Source organism: Halichoerus grypus, chromosome 2, assembly GCF_964656455.1.
Source record: "Halichoerus grypus chromosome 2, mHalGry1.hap1.1, whole genome shotgun sequence".
Taxonomy (NCBI): Eukaryota; Metazoa; Chordata; class Mammalia; order Carnivora; family Phocidae; genus Halichoerus; species Halichoerus grypus.
Genome location: NC_135713.1, coordinates 208,719,241 through 208,741,524, shown reverse-complemented (window position 1 = coordinate 208,741,524; position 22,284 = coordinate 208,719,241). Strand labels below are relative to the sequence as shown.

Below are 22,284 nucleotides of genomic sequence, written 5' to 3'. Positions count from 1 at the left end.
GCTCTGGAACAGGGCTGGGCTCTTCCTTGGCCTTCAGCCCTTCTCGCTTAGCTGCCCGCATTGGGAAGGCAACATGTAGTCTCCTTGCTGCTCACCCCAACTGCCAACCCTTGCACCCAGCCAGAGCGCCAGTGACACGAGCCCCAAGCTGCCCTCCCCTGTTCTGCCGGGAGGGGGCTGCAGGCAGGACGGGGACCACGGCACTGCCTTCTGCCCAGAGCCCGCCTGTCCCGCTCTTGGTCCCTCGGTGCTAGGAGACACGCGCTGGCTGCCCCCCACCTTCCTGACGCAGGGCCCAGCCCCAGGGCCAGATGGCGGGCTCTGTGCTCAGGAGTATGCGCTGTCCAGTCCGCCTCCAGCTCCCGCCCCTCCAGGCCTCGCCCCCGCCCAAGAGGGCTGTTTGGATCCCCTTCTGGAACGCCCACACCCTGCTTTTTGTCCTGCTCCCAGCTCCGTCTGGCGGGCCCTCTGGAAGCAGCGCCCTCCCTGCTGCTGCCCCTGTACGGGTGTGTCTGAGGTCCCAGGAGAGCGTCCGCCAGGCTCTGCGTCCTCAAGGCCGTGATTTGGACGCTGGGAAGGGCAGGACAGTCCTTCACGACCCCCACTAGTGGGCTGCTGCAGGTCCTGGGCAGCGGCCTTCCGAAGCATCACTGGCAGATCCCCTGGGCACCCCTAGTTTGGGGCCCACGTGTGTGTAGCAGGTGCCCCCAGGTCCGACCAGGCTAGGGCCAACGGCTCGGGGTGGTCTGGGTGATGTGTGCGTGCCCGCTAGAGGGGGCTCGGCACAGGCGTCCGCATCACTTGGCAGGAGGGTGGGCTTCAAAGGTGCAGGCCGTGAGCCTCCTTGGGCACGGGCATCTGGAGGGTGAGGAACTGCCCCATCCATGCCCCCCGAGCGCTGACTGCTCTCCTGGACTCCTGTGAGGGAGGAGGCCTCAGCCCGTAGTAGCCACAGCTTCCTGAGGACAGCAGGTTCCATTTCTCCTATGTCAGGCCCAGCCGGAAACATCTGGAACCAAACCTAGGCAGACAAGACCGCCTGCTCACCCTTGGGCCTCGAACCCCAGCCTCCAGTCTGGGGCGGAGGTGTAGTTGATAATGTGGTGGGCGGGGGGCCTTGGGTCCACCTAGCATGTCCACCGAGGTGCCAGCTAAGGGACAGACGGACCCGTGGTCCTAAGGCCAAGGGAGGGTGGCAGAACTCTTGCTCACCCTGGAGCACGTGCGTGTGTGCTCACGTGGACCCCAGCCCCCGGGCCAGCTGTGCATCCTGCCTCGATTGGAGCAACGCTGACATGCTGACCGGCTCAGAACGGCTTGATACTAAGTGTCCCCAGAGCAGGACTGGTCCTCATGCTGGGCCAGGCCTTTGGGGACGGGTTCGGAGACCGGCGGGGACGCGCACTTCTGTTGCTCCTGGCTGGCAGCAGGGAAGCTAGGAGGGCGAGGGTCGGGGACAGTGCAGTGTGAGGGCCAGAAGCCAGATGGAGCTCAGACGGCAGAGAAGGGCCCTGCAAGGGCTATGCCTCGACCCCGCAGCTGCCAGCACCACAGCCCAGGCCCCCAGCAGAGGGTCAGGCAGACCAGGAGGGGCGTCGGGGGCGCCCGGGGCTACGGGCCAGCGCTGGGCGGGGGCCTGGTTCCTCCGCACAGCTTGAGGGCAGGTGGAGGCGGGAGAGCAGCAAGCCCCCTCGGGGGTGACATCTCTGGGAGGGACAAGATGTGAGCTTTCACTTGCTTTTCATTGCAGAGGAGCAGGGACGTGGCATCTCTCCGGCTGCACGCGGCCCGCCAGGGTGCCCGCTGCCGTCCCCAGCGCCCACGACGCACCACCTACTGAGGCGGCCCCAGCGGCCTCTGACCGGGCTCCCAGCCACACAGGCCACCACTGGCCACGAGGGCAGGTGGGTGTGAGGTACTCGGGGCGAGGCCAAGCAGGGCTGGACAAGGAGGACGGGAGCAGATGCCCACCCTGGGCACTGACCGCGTAGGGCCACGATCCGCCAACCAAGGGGAGAATAAATGGAAGGCAGGAAGATCATTTTCTTTAAACACGCACGCAGTGAACTAGAATCACACGTATGTCTCAGCTTAAGTGCACATGCCTTGTAGGGGCTCCTGAGCGGCCACAGCCCTGCAGCATGGCCCCCTTCCCTGCCAGCCACCGGGGCCCTGTGTGGACGCTGAGCCGTCTGGGCTCCAGCAGGGCAGGGTTTAGAACCAGCAGCTTAGAAAGCTGACCCGGCTGACAAGGGCCAGAGCCACTCTGTAAAAACCAGATTGTTGAGAAAAGGAAGTTGGAGTGAACAGACCCCTATCCCACGCAGAAAAACACCCTAGCTCCTTGAAGACATTCCTTCCAAGGTGGCTCCTCCCACACGCAGGTTTATTTCAGACCTTCAGAGGTGAAGGGAGTTTGGTTCCCCAGGCACCCCGCAAGGGGCAGGCTGGGGTGCCGTGGTGGAGACAGGGCAGGATGGGGCGCAGCCAGCCACGCGGGGAGGCCCCCTCCTGAGACGGTGCCGCTCAGCCGGCTCTCCCCAGCCTCGCCCCCTGATGCCCGCCGTATTGTCTCTGAAGCGTGGGTTTCTAGGTCCCTGAGCTCAGCGGTGGGCACCGGGCTGCTCCGGGGTCAGCAGGCTGGTTCCCTGGTGCAGACGGCTCGTAACCTCGCGGCTCGGCTTCACCAGTTTGGAATGACACGGTTCCCAGCCCACCACCTCCCCGGAGAAACACGGACGGCCAAGCTAGTCCTGTTTGTGAAATAAACATGAGCGTTGAAGTCTCTGTCCGGTTCCATCACCCCCGCTGGCCTCCTGGGCTCAGACGCTTGTTTCTGGGGTGTGAACGACCTCCCCGTTTTTCTCGGGCTCTGCTTTCAGGAAGTGCTCCACCTCCCGAGAGTCCACCCTCACGTCCGCGGGGGGCTTGTGGCGCTCCTCTTCCTCCACGGCCGCCTCGGGCCTCTTCCTAATGCAGAAGAAGTTGCCCAGGACCAGCACGAGGGAGGAGGCCAGCACCTCGGCCCCTGCCAGGACAAACACGTACTGGTAGACGTGCGTCGCATCCAGGAGCTTGCCTGCAAAGGGGTTACAGCGTCAGCCCGGGCTGAAGGTCTCCCGCACGGTCACTGGCTGCCTGTGCGCCACTGTGCTGTTGGGGACAGCCCGGGGGCACCCTGTCCCAGCCTTCCCGCCCCCCCAGGCAGCACAGACCGGGAGGCTTGGAGGAGGGTTGGAGCCGAGCAGGTGCAGGAGGCAGGCGCCCGGAGGTAACCTGACCACACAGCTTGTCACGGGAGGCCTCTTCACCCACGGCCCCCACGGAACTGCCTGGGCCCCAGAAGGGCCCCAGGACCACAAGGCACAGCCCAGGCGCTCGCGGGGTCCCGTGGGGGGGCCTACAGAGACAGCTGGAGAGACCCGGGCCAGGCTGCCCGCCTAGCCCACACCCCAGGATTTTCTCAGCCTTCACAGAGAAGAGCAAAGGCCCAGCATAACCGAAGCTGACACCCAGCGCGGCTCTGAGCTGGCCCACGTGCGGGGATGGTAGCGCCCTCAGGATTCACGCCCATGCCAGCCTTTGGCCCAGGAGGTGCGTGTGGCCGGTGTTCACTCCTGACACCTGCTGGTCACCTGGGCAGGGGTCCCTGCAGCTAAGAGCCCTCCCGCGGTGGGTCCCCCACCCCCAAGAAGGCTTGCTCCCTGCTGCGTCCCACCACTCACCTCCCGATGGGGGCCCAATGAGCACGGCGATGGCCTCCAGCAGCAGCACGAGGCCAATGGCACTGGAGAACTTCTGGGTGCCCACAATAGCCATGAGCACCTCGAACTGCAAGGCCCCCACCATGCCGTAAGAGATGCCGAAGAAGATGCAGAAGACCACCAGGCCTCCATAGTCGCTGGCCGTGGACCCCGTGAGGTCAGTGAAGCCATTGAAGAACATGGAGAAGCTGAAGAGGTAGACGGAGTAGGGCCGCACCTTCTTAAGGCCTGTGATGAAGCCGGCGGTGGGCCGGGCAAAGATGTCGACGAAGCCCAGCACGGTGAGCAGGAAGGCAGCCTGGGTGTCGGGCACACCCAGGTCCTTGGCGTAGCTCACCACAAACACGGGGGGCACAAAGAGCCCCAGCACCATGATGGAGGCGGCCACAGCATAGATGACAAAGCCACGGTCCCTGAAGACACTCAGGTCCAGCAGCCGCCGGGATGGCCGCTGGGGCGCAGGCCCCGAACCCAGCCTGGGCGCCTCCAGGGGCCTCATGAGCGCGGCGCACACGCAGCAGTTGAGCAGGAGGCCCCCCAGGATGAGGAAGCCGCCCCGCCAGCCGTAGTGGTCCTGCAGCAGCTGCCCCAGTGGGGACAGGGCGCACAGGAAGACAGGGCTGCCTGCGGCTGCCAGCCCATTGGCCATGGGGCGCCTCTTGTTGAAGTAGCGGTTGAGCATGATGAGTGACGGCTGGAAGTTGAGCGCCAAACCCAAGCCTGCGGGAGGGGCAGGCGGGTGAGGCATCATGCCAGCCTGCCCGGCCCCTCGTCCCTGTCCCCCGTTGTCCACCCTGAAGTTCTAGGTGAGGGTCTGCAGGTGTCCATGTGAGGGGACCCAATGTGTGTCCAAAGCCCCTGTCCCCAACTGACATGCGAGGAGAGACCAGTGGGGAGCAGGGGACAGACTGATGCCAGGGCAGCTGCCCGCTCCTGAGAGGCCCTGCTCTGGGTACAGTGCCCCAGTGTCCAGCCACCTGAGCCACTGCACCCGGCCACGGAGGGGCCAGTGTGCCACGGCCTGCCCCGCCCCCGGCCGGGCCCCACTCACCGGTAATGACCCCAGTGGTGAGGTAGAGCTGGATGATGCTTCTGCAGAAGGACGCAGCCACCATGCCCAGGGACGCCAGGAGGCCACCCGCGAGCATGACGGGCCGGCAGCCAAAGCGGTTCACGCACACGCTGCAGAGTGGGCCTGTGGGGGGCGGGGGCACAGGGTTGGGCCCAGCCTCTCCATGCTCACAGAGAGACCTGGCCTGGCGGCTGGGCCACGGCTGGCCCCGCCCTCCCCTGACGCCCCCCACCCCTGCTCAGCAGACACACCAGGAGCCCAGGGTGCGAGAGTCACACTCAGACGCCTTCCTGAGCAAAGCACGGTTCACAGCGAAATGTCCTGCACGGACTCAGCCTGTGCCCGGTTTGGCCCTGTGGGGAGCCACAGCTTTTGGTCAGGAGCCCCTCCAGAGCTCCCCTGCAGGCACCCCGGAACCCGGGCTGCAGACACCGGATGCTCCTGCCAGTCCCCCACTCCAGGCCTTTTTGCTGGCGTGTGAAGCTCTTAACCAGAGCTGCCCTTGGTGAACTCCAGAAGTGACCACCGGGCGTGACAGCCCCGTACCTGTCCCGTACAACATGGCCAGCAGGATGGAGGAGATCCAGGCTGTGTCGCTGTAACCGATCCCAAACTCACGCATGAGCTCCTTGAAGAAGACGCTGACCGCCTTGGGGAAGGCATAGGAGAATCCCGTGATGACGAAGCAGCCGAAGAGAACGGCCCAGCCCCAGCCGCCATCAGGGGCCTTGACGCCCGTGGGGCCCTCGTCAACCACGGCACCACCCATGGCCAGGAGGGCGGGTTGTGCGTCCCTGAGGAAGGAAGGCAAGCTGACTCAGTTGTCTGGCCTCGGCCACGGCAGGGCCCTGCTGCTACCGAACAGCCCCGCCTCTGGCCCTCACCTGCCTGGGGCGCAGGGCAGGAGCGTCTGGGCTGACCGGCAGCTGCAGCCTTTCCTCCCGCCCCTGCTCAGGCCTGGCCTGCTCCCACCCAGCTGGCTCTAAAGGGCAGTGGCTTTTTTGGGCTCAGCACGGTCTCAGGTTACCTCCCGAGGAGGACAGACCCCAGCAGGGCCATCGCCCAGCCCAGCCCGTACTCCCACCTGACCCCGTGTGGGGGAACAGGCTGCACTTTCCGTCCACCGTGGGCAGGTCCTGTGACAGGGGGCCTGGGGCCCCACCTGGGGTGGTGTCCCTGGGGGCCTAATCTAGCTGTGGCCAGCCGTGCTCTCCCACCCCCAGGGGAGCGGGGCTCCTGATTCTGTCCTCTGTCGCGCTGCCCCCTGAGTGAGAGCCTGAGGGAGCGGGGCGGGCAGGCCGGAGTCGGGGGGCGGACAGTCCTTACCGCAGAGGACGCCCCCGTGCCCTCCGGCGAAGGAGGGACTCCTCCCTCCCAGTTATCCACAGGCTGCAGCTCTTCCAGGAGAGCTGGGCGGGTGGGGGGCGGGGGGGCCTCTGCAGATCAAGGAATGGGAGACCCCAGGCAGGCAGCAGGGCTGAACGAAGGGATAGGTGGGCAGGGGTGCGGCTTCCACGCAGCCCGCTGGCGCAGACCAGGCTGCTAAGGCGAGGAGGGTGCTGCCTGTGCCCACTGTTGGCCGGGAACCCCCCAGCAGCCCCGGGCCCACTTCCTGCCCAAGCCACAGCTTAGCCCCGTTGAGGCACCGTAACTTGGAACGCTGGGACCAGACGTCCAGCTGGAGACCCCAGCCTCCCCTCTTCATTCCTCGCCTCCACCTGATCCCAGAGATGAGCCTGGTGGCTGGTCCCCCCAGCTCACCGGACAGAGGCTGTTTCCAGAAGAGTGCCGCCTCAGCGCAGGCGTGGGGAAGGGAGGGCAGCCCCCGGGGCCTGGGCCCGCTCCACTGCCCGCCGCAGCCTGGCCGCTCCCCACTGGCGGTGTGCGAAAGACCAGCTCTGGGGGAAAGAAGTCCCGATGGGGAGCATTTGCCAGTTCTGTGGTGTAAACGCTCCACCTACCCGGATGTCCAGGAACGTCCCAACCAGGAGACTGCACGGCCCCAGTGCCAGCCAGCTGGCTCCACCCCCCGTCCCCTTTCCGACATCATCCTTGACCTTGCCAAGCCCCCTGGGCGGCCCATTTTCTGTGTGCGAGGCTTAGACAGAACCTGGGGCAGGACTTTGGAGTGAGGACAAGGGCCTCAGCGCCCGGCCCCGGGAGTGCAGGGTCACGGGGGGGGGGGGGGAGGAGTGCGGAGAGTAACCCCCCCAGCCTCCACCCTGCCCCTGCCCCCAGCATCGCAGCCACAGGTGCTGCGCACCCGACTCTGTTGCCGGGGAGGGGGTCTGTGTGCGGGGTGTCTGGGTGATTCCAGGCAGCAGCTGCTGTCGAAGAGAACCTCCGTTAGATGACGGGTCCCCAGGAGCCAGCTGGCCGCCAGGCCGACACGGCCCACTGGAGCAGAGAGCGGCCCCGGCCCCCACCCCCGGCCGGGCCAGGCTTCACGGCCATGGGCACCGCGTCTGGGAAACCCAGGAGACAAGCTCTCCTCTCCCTGGGCTCCCAGACCCCATGCCCTTTGGCACCGCCCCCCCACTTCCCACCGGCTCTCCCGAGTGCTCAGAAGGCTCGCGGACCGGAGAGCAAGATGCAGGGTGTTACTGAGGCCAAGGGCTGCGCAGCCCCCGGGGGGCACAGCTGAGAGGTTCACGGGGGCACCCAGACCAAGCAAGCCCCTGGTCCTCCTGCAGACATGCCCACAGCCCCCCCAGGTGGCCCATTTCTGCATCTAAGGCATCCCTGGAACCCGGGACTGGACTCTGCCTGGATAGTCTAGCCTCACCCCCAGGTTCTGTCCTCCAGATCCCTGCATCAGACTGCAGCCATGTGCCCGAGGCTGGGACGGGACAGGGGGGCGAGCGCCATCCCACAGCCAACACACGGGGCGTGGACACCAAGCAGAGGTATCCCTTACCCTCGTTAGCGTCAAGCTTCAAAGGTGGCCGTGGGGGCCCCGAGGGGCTAGTTGTCTTGGGTTGTGGGTTTACAGACGTTTATTGATTTTTTAAAAAATAAAGTAGCCAAAGCAGGAAGTGTGTCTGAAACCAAAAATTAGCAGCTCAGCTCTGTAACCCCAGGGTCACGGAAGAACCCGGGGCCCCCGCTGAGACGTCCTTGGCTGCACCAGCCACAGCCGGCGCCAGAGGAATGGGAGCCCCCAGCCTCTGATGCCCCGTTCTCTGCTCATCTGCTGCTCGCCAGGGCTGGACCCCCCCGCCCAGAGGCTGCCCTGGTCTTAGGAGACAGATGCTGGCCACCTGTGCGACCCGGGGCGTCCTCCAGGCCAGCACCCAGGAGGGTGAGGGGTAGAGAAGTAGGTGCCACGGCCTCGCTCCCACCCACCCTAGAGGCCCCAGAGGCTCTTCAGACACCTTCCTCGCAGCTAACCCCCAGCCTGGGGTGCCAGCCAGGCTAAAACCCTCCCCGTTGCCCACACCAGCCCGTCCTCAGGTTTCTCAGCAAGGGAGGGGAATGGGTGGGGCCTCTAGGTTTGGAGCAAAAGGGTTTCGCCCAGGAGGGCTTTGCAAAGGGGGGGGGCGGGGGGAGGTAGAAACGGGGCTGGGATTTCCAAGAGCAAAATGGCCTTGTCAGCCCAGCTCGCCCTGGGGGAGGAAGGCCGGCAGAGGCCCAGACTGGCAGATGTTCTCAGGACAGCCCTGCCACCGGCCCTCTAGAGCCAAGATGGGAGGCATGGCCCCCTTTGGGGGTGTTGGGGGCCCTCACTGCAGTGCAGGGGGAGGTGGTGGCAGCACGTCTGTGGGTACGCACCAGCCAGCTGGCCTTGTGATGACATTCACCCTCCCGGGGAAGCATGCGAACCACGTCCCCAGCCCAGAAATAACCCGCCCTCGGGGCCTCAGAAAGCCGATCTCCCTGGTGGGGTGTGTGTGTGCCCGCTTGTGGGTCAGGTGAGGCTCCGGGAGCTGCCCCCCCACCACTTCCCAAAAAGGTCCCACCGCCCCGGACAGCTGGAGCTGAGCAGAGGCGGGCCCAAGGAGGCATGTGCAGGGGGATCCCTGGGAACGCCCCCTGCAGCGGACCACACATCGGGGGGGCCCTCGTGCTCTCCCAATCAAGGGCTTCTGCTAGCTTCTCCCTCAGCGGTCCACTGGCTGGCTGAACCCCAGCTGGGGTCAGCACTCCAGACCCCAGACCGTGAGCCAGCCTGGCCTGCCAGGCCTGTTCTCCAGCATCACCCCCTCCCCAGTGTCCCCTTTCTCTGCCTACTCTACTCAACCGGGTTTTGAAATGCCCTGCCCCACCCGCTGCATCTCCACCCGGAGGGCTAGTGCGGAACTCACACAAACAACCTGACCCCTCACAGCCCTGGCCTTGGCCAGCCCCACATCTTCTTGGCTTCACCCATTTCCAGAACCCCTCCCGTGGCTTCACTCCAGGCTGTAGACCCACTGCCGTCCCCAGTGCACTCTGGCATGCTCCCCATTAGACCTCTGTGCCAGAGGTCCTCGCACCCACCTTGGATCCCAGGTCTCTGGCCTGTCAGGTTCCAGGGCAGGCCATGTCCCCTAGGTTCAGTGTGGTGACCTCCGACTCTAGAGCCTGTGGCCTATCCCAGGTGCTCTGTAGGTTCCCCTTCTGAGGAGACTGGCCAGTTATCTAAGCAGACTTCCAGTCCTTGGAGACCAGCTCCAGGCGGGCGGGGCATGAAGGGGCAATTGCATTCCTTCCTGGACTCTTCCTGCACCAGGAGGCCTGGGAGACATGCCTGGGCACCAAAGAAACAGCCCCATTGTGGCTAGCACCTGGCTTCGTTTGAGCCCCAAGGTCCCTGGAGCATAAGGGGTGGTGGATGGACATAGGGGTGCCACGCCTTCTGGGGGAGGAAGGGCCCCCCAGGCCCCCTTGCTTCCTTTCCCCACTGCCCCTGTTGCGCAAACAGGTACCAGCCTATCGGATGTCTTTGCCTGCCCAGGGCTCAGAAAGCACCACTGGTCAGCGGGCTTGTTCCCTTCCCAGGGCCTGTGCAGGACCCCAGATGCCGCCCCCCGCCGGGTGCAGAGCTGGGGCTGGAAGGAGGTGGGCCTTGGGCACTGCCCCAGGCATGATCCAGGCCTGTCAAGCCCAGCCTGGGCCCTCCGCCCCACTTCCACTGACCACGAAGCCCCCCAGGGCATGTCTAGTGCCCTCAGGGCTCTCGGGTGGGCTCACATCTTCTTGCAGAGGCCAGTGGAGCAAAAATGCTGGCTTCATGCGTCAGACTGGACGCTGCACTGGGGCAGCCCCAGGTGACGAGGAGGGGCCACGGGCCCTGTGGGCGGCCCTGTGGGCAGCTGCGGGCTTGCCGGTCAGGGCACCCTCCTCTAGAAGGCCCAAAGGGGCCAGGGAGCAGGAGGGGCTGGAGCAGGCCCCGGCAACCCCCTCCAGCCCTGGACCCTGCCCGTCACATGGCCACCTCGTCCCACCCCTCGACTCGCTAAGGCCAAGGCCGGGAAGGGCCCCTCCCACCACCACCCCGGTGGGCCTGGTGGGCTGGCGCGGTAGAGACGGGGAGGGATGTGCGAAGGGAGCAAGCTCCGCCCGCCCCGGCCCAGCGCGCTCGGCTTGGCCGAGGGACGTGGGCGACGTGACCGCGCCAAGGGAGGAGCCGCCACCGTATTGCCTGGAGTAGGCGCTCGCCCCGTCTGTTACCGTATAGGCCCGGCGCGCGGGCCGCTGGGGTCAGGGAGCTCCGGAACGGCCCTGGGCGCTAGTGGACGCCCGCGTCCGCCGAAGGAGATCCTGTGGCCCGTCCCGCGGCCCCCCAGGGCGGGACCGACCTCATTTTCCCTCCGCAGGGGCCCGGCCATGTGGGCGCAGCTCGGGCTGGGAACGTTGACTGAGAACTCGCGTCTGCGGGAAGGCTTCCCCGCACCGCCCATTTCACGGATGGGGCCGGAAGGTGTGTACCTGCCCGGCGGCACTGTGCGGAGTCCCAAGCCTCTCCGCTCCTGGCCCGCCGGCGGTGCCTCCGATGGGCTGGTTGCTCTGTGAGGCAGTCCTCACCCTACTGGACTCCCAACCTCGGAGTGGCACTGGCCCTTCTCCTTTACGCTGGCCAGGTCACTGCCGGGACCCTCCCTGGAGCAAGTAGGGCCTGGCCCAGGGGACCGCACAGGCCCCCGTTTACACACACTCCCTGGCTACTGTCCTGGGGAGCACGAAGCCCCCTCTGCTGCTGCCCCTCCACACTGAGGTTCTAGCTGGAGTCCGGCAGAGCCAGGTTGTCTCCCGAGTACCAGGCCCTGCCCAAGGTCACAGCAAGTCGCTACAGAGCCTGCCCTGGGACCAGGCCTCCCATGGCCCAGCCCGGGCTCAGCGCACACCGCACGCCCCCGGGCAGGAGGCTCCACACCTGCCTGAGCACTGCCACCCGTGCCCTCAGAGCCCTTCCGGGGCAAGCCTCCCGCCAGAGGGGCCGCTGCCCAATCACACTGCCCACCCACAGAGTGATGGCACGCTCTGCCCCTCACGCCCAGTGTGCACTTCTGGACGTACAGCTCAGTGCCTCTGGGCTACCCCTCTGTCCCTCACCTAGATGCCAGGCACCCCCAGTGGCCATGACCTGACTGCTTCCCTTCCGCTCACAGCCTGCCGGCCACCGGCCTCATCCAGCATCCAGGAAGGTATATGGTCAACCCACTTTCCAGGTAAGTAAACTGAGGCCCCGCCTGGTTTCCCATGGGCCAGGGGCCTGGCGGGGGGAGGAGGGGTTGAGACGAACCAGGGCGTCCAGCCTGATTCAGAGGGAGCCCCCTACCTCTCTGCCCCGGGCCTGGGCTGGGAGCCGTCGCCCGAGGGCGGGTGTGGGACGGCGAGTGTTTGGGCGCGGCGAGAAGCGGGAGGAGGTGAGGGAGACAGACACCACCAGCGCCACGCCGGGAGCGCACGTGCACCCCGCGCCCTCGGGAGGAAGGAGCCCGGCCAGGCAGCAGCCCCATCAAATACCGCCCGCCGCCCAGCACAGAGCTCTTCACAGCCGCGACCCCGCTCGGCTGCCCCGCGCATCCGCCTCCTGGCCGGGGCCCAGCCCCTGAAGGCGCAGGGGCGCACGGGGCCGGGTCCGAGGGCGCGGCGGGGGCGCGGCTGGCTCCCCGGAACCCCTCGGTGGTGGCCGCCGCGGGGATGGGGCGCCCGAGGCCGGGATGGGGAAGGGGCTGGGGGCGGGAGCGCGGGCTCGGCCGAGGGTCCCGGGCCCGCCCCGCCGAGCAGCCGCGCCGCGCCTACCTGCCGCCGCTCGGCCGCCGCGCGCCTCTGTCCGCCTGGCTGCCGGGGGACTCGGAGCTCCGGCCGCTCGCGCCGCACGTCCCCCGCGCGTCACCGCCGCCTGGCACCGCCCCTGCCCGCCCCGCCCGGACCCCGCGCCGCGCGGGGGGGCGCCCGGAGCTCCCGACGGCGCCCGAGCTCTCGCGGGGCGGAGGGACCCCAACGCCCGCCGTCACCCCCACCGCGCGGACCCGGGCCGGGGAGGGGGGTGCGCCTTCTCGCCCCGCCTCTCCCGCGCCCCCCGCGCGCCCGGGCCGGCCCCCAGGTCTCGCCCCCGCCCCGGGGCTGCACCCCGACCCTGTGGGGCTCCCACCTCCCCGCTCAGCTCTGGGGCGCTCAGGCGACCCTCCCCAGGCCCCCCCGGAATCTCCGCCCCAGCCAAGCCTCGGCTTCCTCCCAGGCTGGGGAGTGGGCCGGGCCCCCCGCGCTGCCGGAGGGATGGTGGACACGGCAGTCAACCTCTCTGAACTTCCGTTTCCCCATGTGGCTCCGCGCCCTGCGAGGCCAGATAAAGGCGGTGCCGCTCCCCTCAGGCGCCCAGAGCCCGGCCGCGGTGGGGTGGGCCGCCAGTCCCGGGGCGCTCCCCATCCCCACACCCCGACGCTCGCCCAGGGGGAGGGCGGATCCCAGCTGGCCCCAAGTAAGGTGCTTCAAGCCCCATTTTCTCATGTGTCTCATGGAAAGAGCTGGCTCAAGTTTGAGGATGTGCCAGGGAATGTGGCCGTTGGTGGCAGCCGCCCAGCCGGGACCGCAGGAACACTTTCCACCCAGCCGACTTTGAGATGACGCTCCAAGTCTCCTGGGACTGCAGGAGGCTGAGACATTGGCCACTCTGTGCTCGTGGGGTGGGAGGGCAGAGAGCATCAGTGGAGGGTAAAGGGGTACCCCTCCAGGGTAAAGGGGAGTGGGCAGAGTGACAGTATTGGCCTCCTGGCTGAGTCCACCATCCGACTGCCCCTCCTGAGATGCCAAGTCCACCAGGGCCTTCTGCTTTCTCTTTGGGATGCTGAGAGACCACACCCGACGTGTCCCCTGTGAAAAGAGCCCTGGCACGCACAGAGGCTGGGCTGGGTCTGCCCCTACCCCTGCTTGGGGCCTGACCACCCTCACCCCAAAATGCTAAAGAAATCGCCCCGTAAGAAAAAGGTGAACAGAGCCCAAGTCTCCAGCGCTGGCACAGGGTCGGTCCTAGGGCTTCCGGATGAAGGCCTGGATCCTGGGTATCTGTAGGGGCACTTGGCGGGGGGGGGGGGGGGGGAAGCGGATGTCCACAGGGTCTCACAATCCAGCCCAGCCTCAAGAGTACCCCCCCATCTGCCTACACCAGCCGATGTTCAACCCACAGGCTGGAGGTGGGGGTACCCTAGTGTGGGAGGGCATCAGAGGGGGTGGTGAGGCCTCAGGGTGCTTGGGGCAGGGTGCAGCTGCAGAAAGGAATCCCCCCACCTGTGGTGGTACTTCCAGCCTCTGGAGAGTGGAGCACCGTCCTCCCCTGCCTCAGGTTATTTAGACACACACCCTGCCCAGCTCAGGCACCTCTTATCCCTCTTACCACCACCCAGATGCCTCCCATCTTCACGGAACTTGGGGGCTATTGCACCCCACCCTGAAGACTGAAGATCCCTCTTGGGTAGGAGCTGTACAGCCCTCAGCCCCTGACCCCCAACCCCTGCCCCCACCCCAAGACCGAAGAGCACAGAGTGGCCAACAAGGAAAGGCAGGCGGGGATGGCTGGGGTCTTCCTGCTCTCGCCCAGTCTACCTAAGCCTACAGCTCGGTCTTCTCTGAGCTCCAAGACCTGGGAGGACCCCACACCTCCCCCAGTGATTGGAGGGAGTGCCTGGGATTCAGCCCTTGCGGCCCTAGGAGGGAAGGGGCCTCGCAGATCCAGCTAGGAGAGCTGGGGGCGGTCAGCCAGGGTCACCTGGTTCTACAGGAGCCCTGAGGAGGGAGAGGACAGTCCCCCAGACTCAGAGCCCCTCAGGCATGGTCTCTTGTGGGTGTGTGTCCTGGGGCCAGCCTGCCTGTCCACCCAGAGCTGAGGCAGAGGGCAGGCTGGTCCGACACCCGCTTTGCAGCCTCCTCCCCTGCCCCAGTAGAGCATTCCAGGGCAGGGGGCTGTGACTGGGGGTGGGGTGGAAGACCAGAATGGGGGCTGGCAGAGTGATGACTGCTGGTGTGTGGGCAGATGGTTCTTCGTGGGAAGCCAAGTGGCTGACAACCAGAGGAAGACTCCCCAGGGCTTCATCCGGACCAGCCCTGCAGGGGAGGGCCAGGAGCCTCTGAGACCGGAAACCCTTGGCCTCACCTCTGAGGAGTCTGCCGGTCCCTTAACAGAGGTGCCCAGCACTGGGAGGGGCTCGGGTGGCCAGGCTCCATCCTGCACACAGCCCCACGTGGCACCTTCAGGTTTGGGCTGAGCCCCCTACCCTGAGCTTCCCCTAGACCCTTCATTCCACTCAAATGGTGCCCTGGGCATTGCAGATAGGGGCGGCTGCAATTCTCCAGGAGGGGCAGAGAAGGCCCAGGGCACCCACCCCAGACCCAGCCCCGATGCCCGTTCCCCGACAGTGGCCCTGGGCCAGCCCCACAGCCCAGGCTGCCCTTTTCTGAACGGAAGGGAGCGGAGGACCTAGGGAGGTGTAGCCATCCTGGCGAGGGAGTGGCTTCACAGGATGGCCCTGTCCTGGGTGAGGGGCACTCCCCGATGACCTGACCTGGCCCTGGCCCTGCCTTCCCCCACGGTCAGCCACACCCCTCCTCTCTGTCTCCTGGACTCCCAATTCCTTGAATGGTTGCAAGTCACAGCTTCGGATCCTGTCAGGCCCCGCAGGGTGCTCCGAGGGGCCTCCAGCGCTGTCCCCAGCACCCCGCCCAGCCAGCTGCAGCCCCCGGGGGATACACTCTGCCTTTCTCAAGAGCTACTGTGTCTGGAGATGGACTCGGAGGAGGGCTGTCTGCTCAGCCCCTCGTCTGCGGCTCGTCCCTTCTCCATCTTCCCTGTGCATCCAGACAGAGGTGCCAGGCTCTGCCAGGCTCTGCTTCTCTCTCCAGAAATGACCCTGGACACCTGGAGAGACTTTGAGGGCAGTGGCCACAGGGAGGAGGGTGGAGGACGGGCTTCCTGCTCCTACCTGGGGCCAGACCTAGGGCTCCAGGTTGCTGATGGAGCCATGCAGATCCCCCATTCTCGAGTCCTGGGACCTCACCACTGGACTCCAGGCCATGCCACCCACCGGATGGACAGGACCAGGGCCAGGACCGGCCAGGGCAGGTGAAGAAGGCCAGACCACGGCCCCTGCCCTCCTTAGGGAGCTGGTGCTCACTCCCTGCCACACCTTCACCCACTCCAGGGTGGAGAGGCCACCTTGGCAGATGAAGCCAGTGGGGGCAGAGGACCCTCACCCAGCCAGGGCAGCTGGCCCAAGGCCAGGGGTTTCTTTTTTCTTTTTTTTTTTTTAAAGATTTTTATTTATTTAACAGAGAGAACACAAGTAGGCAGAGCGGCAGACAGAGGGAGAGGGAGAAGCAGGCTCTCCGCTGAGCAGGGAGCCCCATGTGGGACTCGATCCCAGGACCCTGAGATCATGACCTGAGCCGAAGGCAGACACTTAACCATCTGAGCCCCCCAGGGGCACCTAGGCCAGAGGTTTCTAACCACTTTCCTCCCACCCCCTCCCTCTCCCCAGGGCCTTTACCTGGGATCTGTTCAGGCTCCCAGAAAAATAAACACATTAGCCGCTTGGCCGGCCCGAGCTGTGAACAGAGGCAGAAATAGGCTGCAGAGGCCAGACCCCAGCCCAGCCTGGCATGACTCACCTGCAGTCCCCACCCAGGGCAGGTGTTGGGCATGGTGGCTGGGTGGTGTCTGTTGGGGGGTGGGGCTGGGGACATCTGGACTGGGCGTATCTGGGGGAGGGTGGGGGTTTCTGGGGAGTTGCGGGTGTCCGGAGGGACATTGGAGGTATCTGGGGTTTGGGGTGTCTGGGGGGTTGGGGTACCTGGGGAAGGTTGGGGGTTTCTATGGATGGGGGTGTCTGTGGGTAGGAATCTCTGCGGGTTGGGGGTGTCCGTGGGTGGGGCTGTCTATGGATTGGGAGTGTCTGTAGGTGGAGGTGTCTGGGGCTGGGGGTGTCTGGGGTGGGGGTTGGCATGGCTGCCAGCACATTCACAACCCGAGCTCAGTGGGATAGCTGGGCAGATGTGCCCGAGAGCCTGAAACAGTTGGGAAAGGAAGCAGCAGAAAGCAAAGCCAAGTGCAGCCTGGCTGGACTCAACCCTGAGACCTCTCCGGACCCCTCTCCGGTGTGGGAAGTGGGGGCGGTGAAGCCCGCCCGACTGCTCTTGGACGACAAAGGTCCCGCCCTCCCTCCTGCCCCCGCCCCCGCCCCCCAGCTCAGCCTTTTGGCCTGGAGGCTGGACAGGGAGCAGCCCCAAGCGGTTGGGCTCTCCCTGCCCCCACCTGCCGCCCCTCAGGCCCTGGTCTTGCCCCTCGTATGCTTTTCCTCCCCCTTGCTCCACTACTCCTGCCCTCCACCCCATGGATGGCCACAGGGGCTCTGCTACTCTGTCCTTCCCAAGCTGTGGGGCCCTGGGGGTGGGACTGGGGCAGGTTTGGGAGGGGTATGAATTAGGATTACTAGGATTGGGATTGTTACTTGCTTCCCACTGGTGGGAGCCTCTGGCCTCCCTCCTCCCCACAGGGTCCCCCTGGACCTGGGCCCTCCAGGTCCCACCTGCCTTGGTCCCCGTGGTCCCTGTGGTCGCCGTGGTCCCAGCACCAGTAGACAACGCCTCTGCTGCCTGAGGTCCTGCCCTTCCTCCCGGTCCCCCAGGCTCAGAAGCAGTGGCTGTGGAGCGTGACCGGTGCTCTTCTCCCTCGCCTGCCACTGTTTGCCCCGCTCCCTGGCTGACGGAGCTGTTGCGAAGGAGCAGTGGGACATCCAGGCAGGGACCTCAGACACCACCCGTGAAGGGCTGGGGGTGGGGGCCCCTCCTGTGGCCCGGCCGGCCCTGCGCATCCTCAGCTGCCCGGGAGACTGGGAGTCCCAGCAGAAACTGGGGGCCCCAGGACCTCGGCTGGCAGTGGCCTGAGGGTGGCCACCCATGCCTACAACCGTACCTGCCCTTCAGGTAAGGCGCGGCACCCGTCCCCGGCCAGAGACAGCTCAGAAAGTGGCTGAGCCTGACACTGCACAGAACCTCACTTTGTTAGGGTACCTTGCCCAGGGGGCTCCTGGCAAATTCATGCTACCCCTGTCAGGCCCCCAGACCTAACCCCCAAATGCAGTGGCCACTTCTCCGGCCCCAGCCTGCAGGGGTCCTCTGCCTGGCTCTCCCCCTGCAGCTCCGAGGGCTCTCCCAGGCCTCCTGACCCCTCTCCTCCTCTGTCCTTGCCATCTGGGGTGTGGCCTCATCCACTCTCAGGGCTCTCAAGACCATCCTTGTGCTGGCGACCCCGAGACACACTGGAGCTCAGGCTTCCCAGGACCCCACACCTCTTGGCCCCAGCAGAACTCCCTCTGTGACCCTGCTCAACCCCTCTGAAGCCTTCCGCACGTCAGGCTACCCTCTGGTTTCCTCTCCTTTGCTCCAACATACAGACCCAGGCAAATCCTGGGCTCCTGTTGCCCGGGGCCATGGCCCCCCAAAGCTGGGAGAGCCTCTGCCTACCCTGGTGCCTGGAACGGTGCCTGGAACAGAGCAGGTGCTCCGTGAATGTAGGTGAGGGAGGGATGCTTGGGAGATGGAGCCCCCACACGCCAGGGGAGCCACCAGCCCTGTCCCTCCCTGGTCTAGTCTCCTCTCTGCCCACGCAGTGCCAGAGGGAACCTCCCAAACCACCCCTGTGGTCCAGCGCCCTGGCTGGGCCTCTGCCTCTCTTCCTTGGCCATCGCTCAGGTCCAGTCTGCTCCAGTGGGCTGCCTGGTGGCCCAGCTGATGGAGCTCCGCCCACACACTCTGCACCTGACCTTGTACTCAGCTGGGCTCTGCGTCCCTGCTGAGGTGTGGCACAGGGGCGGGCCCACCTTGTTCCTTGATTTTGCTCCCAAGGATCAAGCTCGGCTTACGTGGGCTGCCCCCTCCATTACAGCCCCCTCAAGTCCCCCTCCTCTCAGTGTGGGGCATTCCAGGCCCAGGGGACAGAGGTAGAGACCTGGGCCCTGCCTGGCACATGGAGATACCGTGAAGGGTGATACCAGGTGAAAGATGGGCGTCTCAGCCTTCTGCAGGCCAGAGTGGCGGGCAGGAGGGTGGCAGCCAGGCCTTGGCTGGGGGCTGAGCCAGTGGGGCTGGGCTGCGTGCCAAGAGTGAGCGTTCCTCCAGCCCACGGGGAGGGGAAGGCCTTGCCCCACCTTCCTGCTCCGACCGCAGTCCCCCCTCCCTGGTGACTCAGCACTGAGAGCTCGGCAGAACCACCTGGGGGGCTGGGGAGGGGAGGTGGGATGCGGTCGGGGGACTCCGACAGCTGAGCCCAGTCCTGTGCCTCACGCAGGGACGCCAGCCCTCAGGTGGGTTTCCACTGGGCGTGCGGGGGCCGGGTCCTGTCCTAGCTGTGTGTGGGCCACGAGAGCCCCTTGGCTTCCCTCACCTCCAAGCCCAGAGAGGTGAACCTCACAGTCTCCGGGATCCACGGTGTGAACCTGCCAGTCCCACGGGGTCCCCCAGCCTCTGGGCACCACCTCATAGGCTACAAAGGAAGGTGGACGCCCACTCCCTGGTCAAGACAGCCCTGGGGCCGGGCCTGGCGGGGCACACCCCTCTTGGTGCCCTCCTGTTGGGCAGCGTGCCCCTCTCACACCAGCCCTGGGGGGACGTCCGACAGCTCTGTATGTGCCTCTGGGCTTTGACCTCTGGTCCCTTTGTCCCTCCAGGAGCACTGCCCTGCCCCCGGGAGTCCCCCCAGCCTGCTGCCCGGTTCAGGTTCTTGGAGGCAGGGACCACATAGCTGGCTGTCCAGGGCCTGGCACACACTGGGGATTGAAGGACATCTCCCACCAGTCCCCCGTCTAGGTACCCTTTTCCCCAGGATCCCACCAGGGGGTCACCCACCCCTTCCGGAGGCATCCTTCCAAGAGGCTCCTGCAGTGGGTGGCAGCCCAGCGTTCCCTGCCCCCAGGGCCTACACGCAAATGGGGAAGTTGCTGTGGACCCAACACGGCTGAGGGGTACAGGGCAGGGTATTTCCTAATCCCGGAGGGAAGTGGCTTGCTCAACGCCATGCAGCTTTGTGCCCACATCAGCCCCACCCCCGATTGCTGTGTGTGTGGGGGACCCCATGGGAGGCCTACAAGGGGCATCCCACAGCGAGGTCAGCTCCGGGGCCAATGTTGGAGGAAGGAGCTGGAGTCCCGGGCCGTCAGGACGGGACCTCCTTGGGCAGCCCCCTGGTGCTCCCTCCATCTCCCTGGGGTACTGTCCTGGGAGGGAGCGTAGCATCCAGGCCAGGCTGCCCACCCAGGGGCCACTCTGGCCACCAAGTCAAGCTGTATTACAGGATCCTGGAGCCACAGCCCAAACCCAGCCCTCTGAGCCTCGGCCCTTCCTGGCTTATGCCACCTGACAGCAGAGTCAGCCCGCCACCCAGTGTTGAGATCCGCTCTGGGCTTTGGCACTGGGCGTACAACAGAAGCAGGACAGCCCCTCCGGCCTCAGTCTCCTCATCTGTAAAGTGGGGAGAGATCCGGAACCACCCGAAGGGTGGCCATCCCCTATGATGCGCCAGGAAGCACGGCCCTCTCACTGGCCCTCCAGGCCTCCTCCAGTGTGGTTACTACCCCAGAACAATTACTGAGCTCCAGCTGCCCTGGGAGCAGCGCGGTCCAGTCTTGGCTGTGCTAGTTGCCATTGGGCTGGGCAGGGTCCCTCAACCTCCACGGCTCTGTTTCCACTTCTGTGACGAGGTGACCACAAGGTGGCCTGGGGGACCTGGCCCTGGGGGGCTGCTGGCCAGCGCAGCCCAGGGGAACAGTCTGTAGCGGGCTGACGGTGGCCCCGAAGAGACAGGTTCCGGTCCTAACCGCCAGCTCTTCGGGATGCGACCTTACTTGGAAATAGGGTCTTTGTGGATGTAACCAGTTCATGAGCTCACTCGGGAGCAGGGTCCTAATCCAACATGACTGGCGTCCTTATAAAAAGCACAGCACGTGGAGACACAGGGAGAAGGCCAGGTGCCGACGGAGGCAGACACGGGAGCGACGTGGCCCCAGACCGAGGGACACGGAGGAGTGCGGGTCCACGCTAGAAGCTGGAAGAGGCAGGAAGGGTTCTAGCCAGGGCCTTCAGCAGGAGCAAAGCCCTGCAGCCACCTTGAGTTTGGACTTGTAGCCTCCAAAACTGTTATCTTAAGCACCCCAGTTTGTGGTCATTTGTCCCCACAGCTCCAGGACACCCGGTCAGTGGTCAGCAACAGGGATTGTGGCAGGCTGGACGAAGCTCACAAGCCCTACAACCATAGGGTGAGCGGAGGGCATTCTGAGTGGGGGAGGGGAGGGTGTGAGTCTGGTCTCCCAGGAAGACTGGGAGAATGTGGGGTCTGGCCTGATGGGTGGGGAGACCAGGGGGAGAGAGGTGGGGAGCAGTCAGTGATCAGAGATGCAGGCAGGGAGGCTGTGGAGGGGGCCAGGCTACTTGGGTCACTGAGTGTGGATGCTGGCCCCAGCGGGGGTCGCCGTGTGTCAGTGCCATCTTTGGTGGGCCCAGGAGGCTGGAGCCCCTGGAGGACGGGGGAGGGCGGGCTCTGGCTAGGTGGTCACTAAATGCTGGTTAGATCAGTGAGGGATGAGGCAGTGGGGGCCTGAGGCGGGTGTGGGCACTGCTGAGAGGGGCACTGGCCAGATGGGGGCAGAGACTTTGGAAGGGCTCTGCAGGCCTGACTCTGGTGGCCAGGATGTCCCTTCATCTGCCCACAGACATGTACTTGGCTACTGGGCATGGGGTGTGGATAAGGAGCCCCGGGGAAGCTGACTGGCAGACCTCGGAGGGGCCGTGGGGGTTGGCCACGTGAGGAGGCTCCCAGTAGGGCCCACTCTGGCTCCCACCATCTTGTTGGCTGTGTGACATGCAAGGGGAGGTGAGTACGGCACCTCTCTGGGCCTGGTACCCCAGAAGCCTTACTGGGATTCTGGTGAGAGGGTCAGAAGTTCTGGGGTTGTTGGGATCCTGAAGGGGCAGGGAAGGTGTGTGTCTCCCCAAAGGGCGGTAGGAGCTGGCCCTTCCCATGAGAAGTAAGGCCGTGCTGTGCCTTGGGGTTATCATAGGTTCAGGGGTGGGGTTGGGCTTAGTGTTGGGGTTACTGTAGAGTCAGGGTTGGGGGCCTAGGATGGCGAGGAACGGAGCTCATTGTTAGGATTTGTTCTCCTTCAAACAGGCAGGTCCTGTAGGCACCTTTGTTTACCCAGACACACCTGGGGCCCCTTCAGGGGCCCTTTCTGACCCTCCAAGCAACAGGGAAGGGAGCATGTTCTCCCATTGTGTGGAGAAGCAAACGGAGTTCTGGAAAGATATAAGACAGGAGTGGACTAGGATTTGAACCCTGGCTCTCTGACAGCAGGTTACCCAGGTCTGGAGGCAAGGGGGCCCAGGACCTGCAGAATGCAGGTTCAAGGTTATGGGGACCCACTACAGCTCCTCCAGGCCAGCACAGCTATTTTCACTTGGTTTCCGTGCAAGATGTGAAATCTCCCATTTTTCATGAGGCTTTAATTATTGACCTGCTTGATATTTAATAACTCCTGGACCCCCCTCCAGGAGCTGCCTCCTGAGCAGAGCCTTTCTAACCATTAGCTGGATTGGGACGTCTGTCCATCACTGGCAGGACTCGCTTGGGGATCGGCCTGGGGCAGCCAGCAAGCCATCCGGGTGGAGAAAACACAGACAGACAGGAGGGGTGGGACGGAGGGCGGACAGGTGACTGTGTCCCCTGGGCTTGGAGCCCCACCCAGCCTCGGGCCAGGTGCGCTGAGCATGCGTTTCGCCTCGGCTTACTGGGCCCATCGGGTCCTCTTCAGGCCTGTGGACCCTCAGAGGCTGGCGAGAGCTGTCCCTAAAGCAAGCTGCAGGGGCCTTGGCAGAAAGGTCTGCCGTGGCCTCGGTGAGCGAGGCAGGCTGCCTACAAAGGTGATTTCGTTTTGTTTTGAACTTACAATGGAACAGAAAAACAAAAGCGCACAGGTTAGGAGT

General features: G+C 65.3%; 2 protein-coding genes across 9 annotated transcripts in view; one reads left to right on the top strand and one right to left on the bottom strand.

Annotated features, from left to right (window-relative positions):
- The window catches only part of CSNK1D (casein kinase 1 delta), a 34,336-nt gene extending 31,554 nt beyond the window's left edge, over nucleotides 1-2,782 (top strand). For both annotated transcript variants that reach the window (XM_036093355.2, XM_036093328.2), the window contains one exon: nucleotides 1,751-2,782. In XM_036093355.2, coding sequence (XP_035949248.1) covers nucleotides 1,751-1,840 — 90 coding nt within the window. In that variant the 3' untranslated portion in view covers nucleotides 1,841-2,782. The remainder of the gene's footprint in view (nucleotides 1-1,750) is intronic.
- On the bottom strand, nucleotides 2,354-12,171 carry SLC16A3 (solute carrier family 16 member 3). Of its 7 annotated transcripts, none has more exons than XM_036093318.2 (5): nucleotides 12,064-12,171; nucleotides 5,383-5,630; nucleotides 4,816-4,959; nucleotides 3,726-4,484; nucleotides 2,354-3,079 (listed from the first exon to the last, which is right to left on the bottom strand). In XM_036093318.2, exons 2-5 carry the CDS (start codon nucleotides 5,603-5,605, stop codon nucleotides 2,823-2,825), a joined length of 1,383 nt encoding a protein of 460 aa, XP_035949211.1. In that variant the 5' UTR covers nucleotides 5,606-5,630; nucleotides 12,064-12,171; the 3' UTR covers nucleotides 2,354-2,822. The 7 variants fall into 7 exon arrangements, with proteins under 7 accessions (XP_035949211.1, XP_077922414.1, XP_077922417.1 ...); XM_078066288.1 differs by having other exon boundaries at nucleotides 5,383-9,565; nucleotides 12,064-12,151; XM_078066291.1 differs by having other exon boundaries at nucleotides 5,383-6,734; nucleotides 12,064-12,080.
- Nucleotides 12,172-22,284: the final 10,113 nt, after the last annotated feature.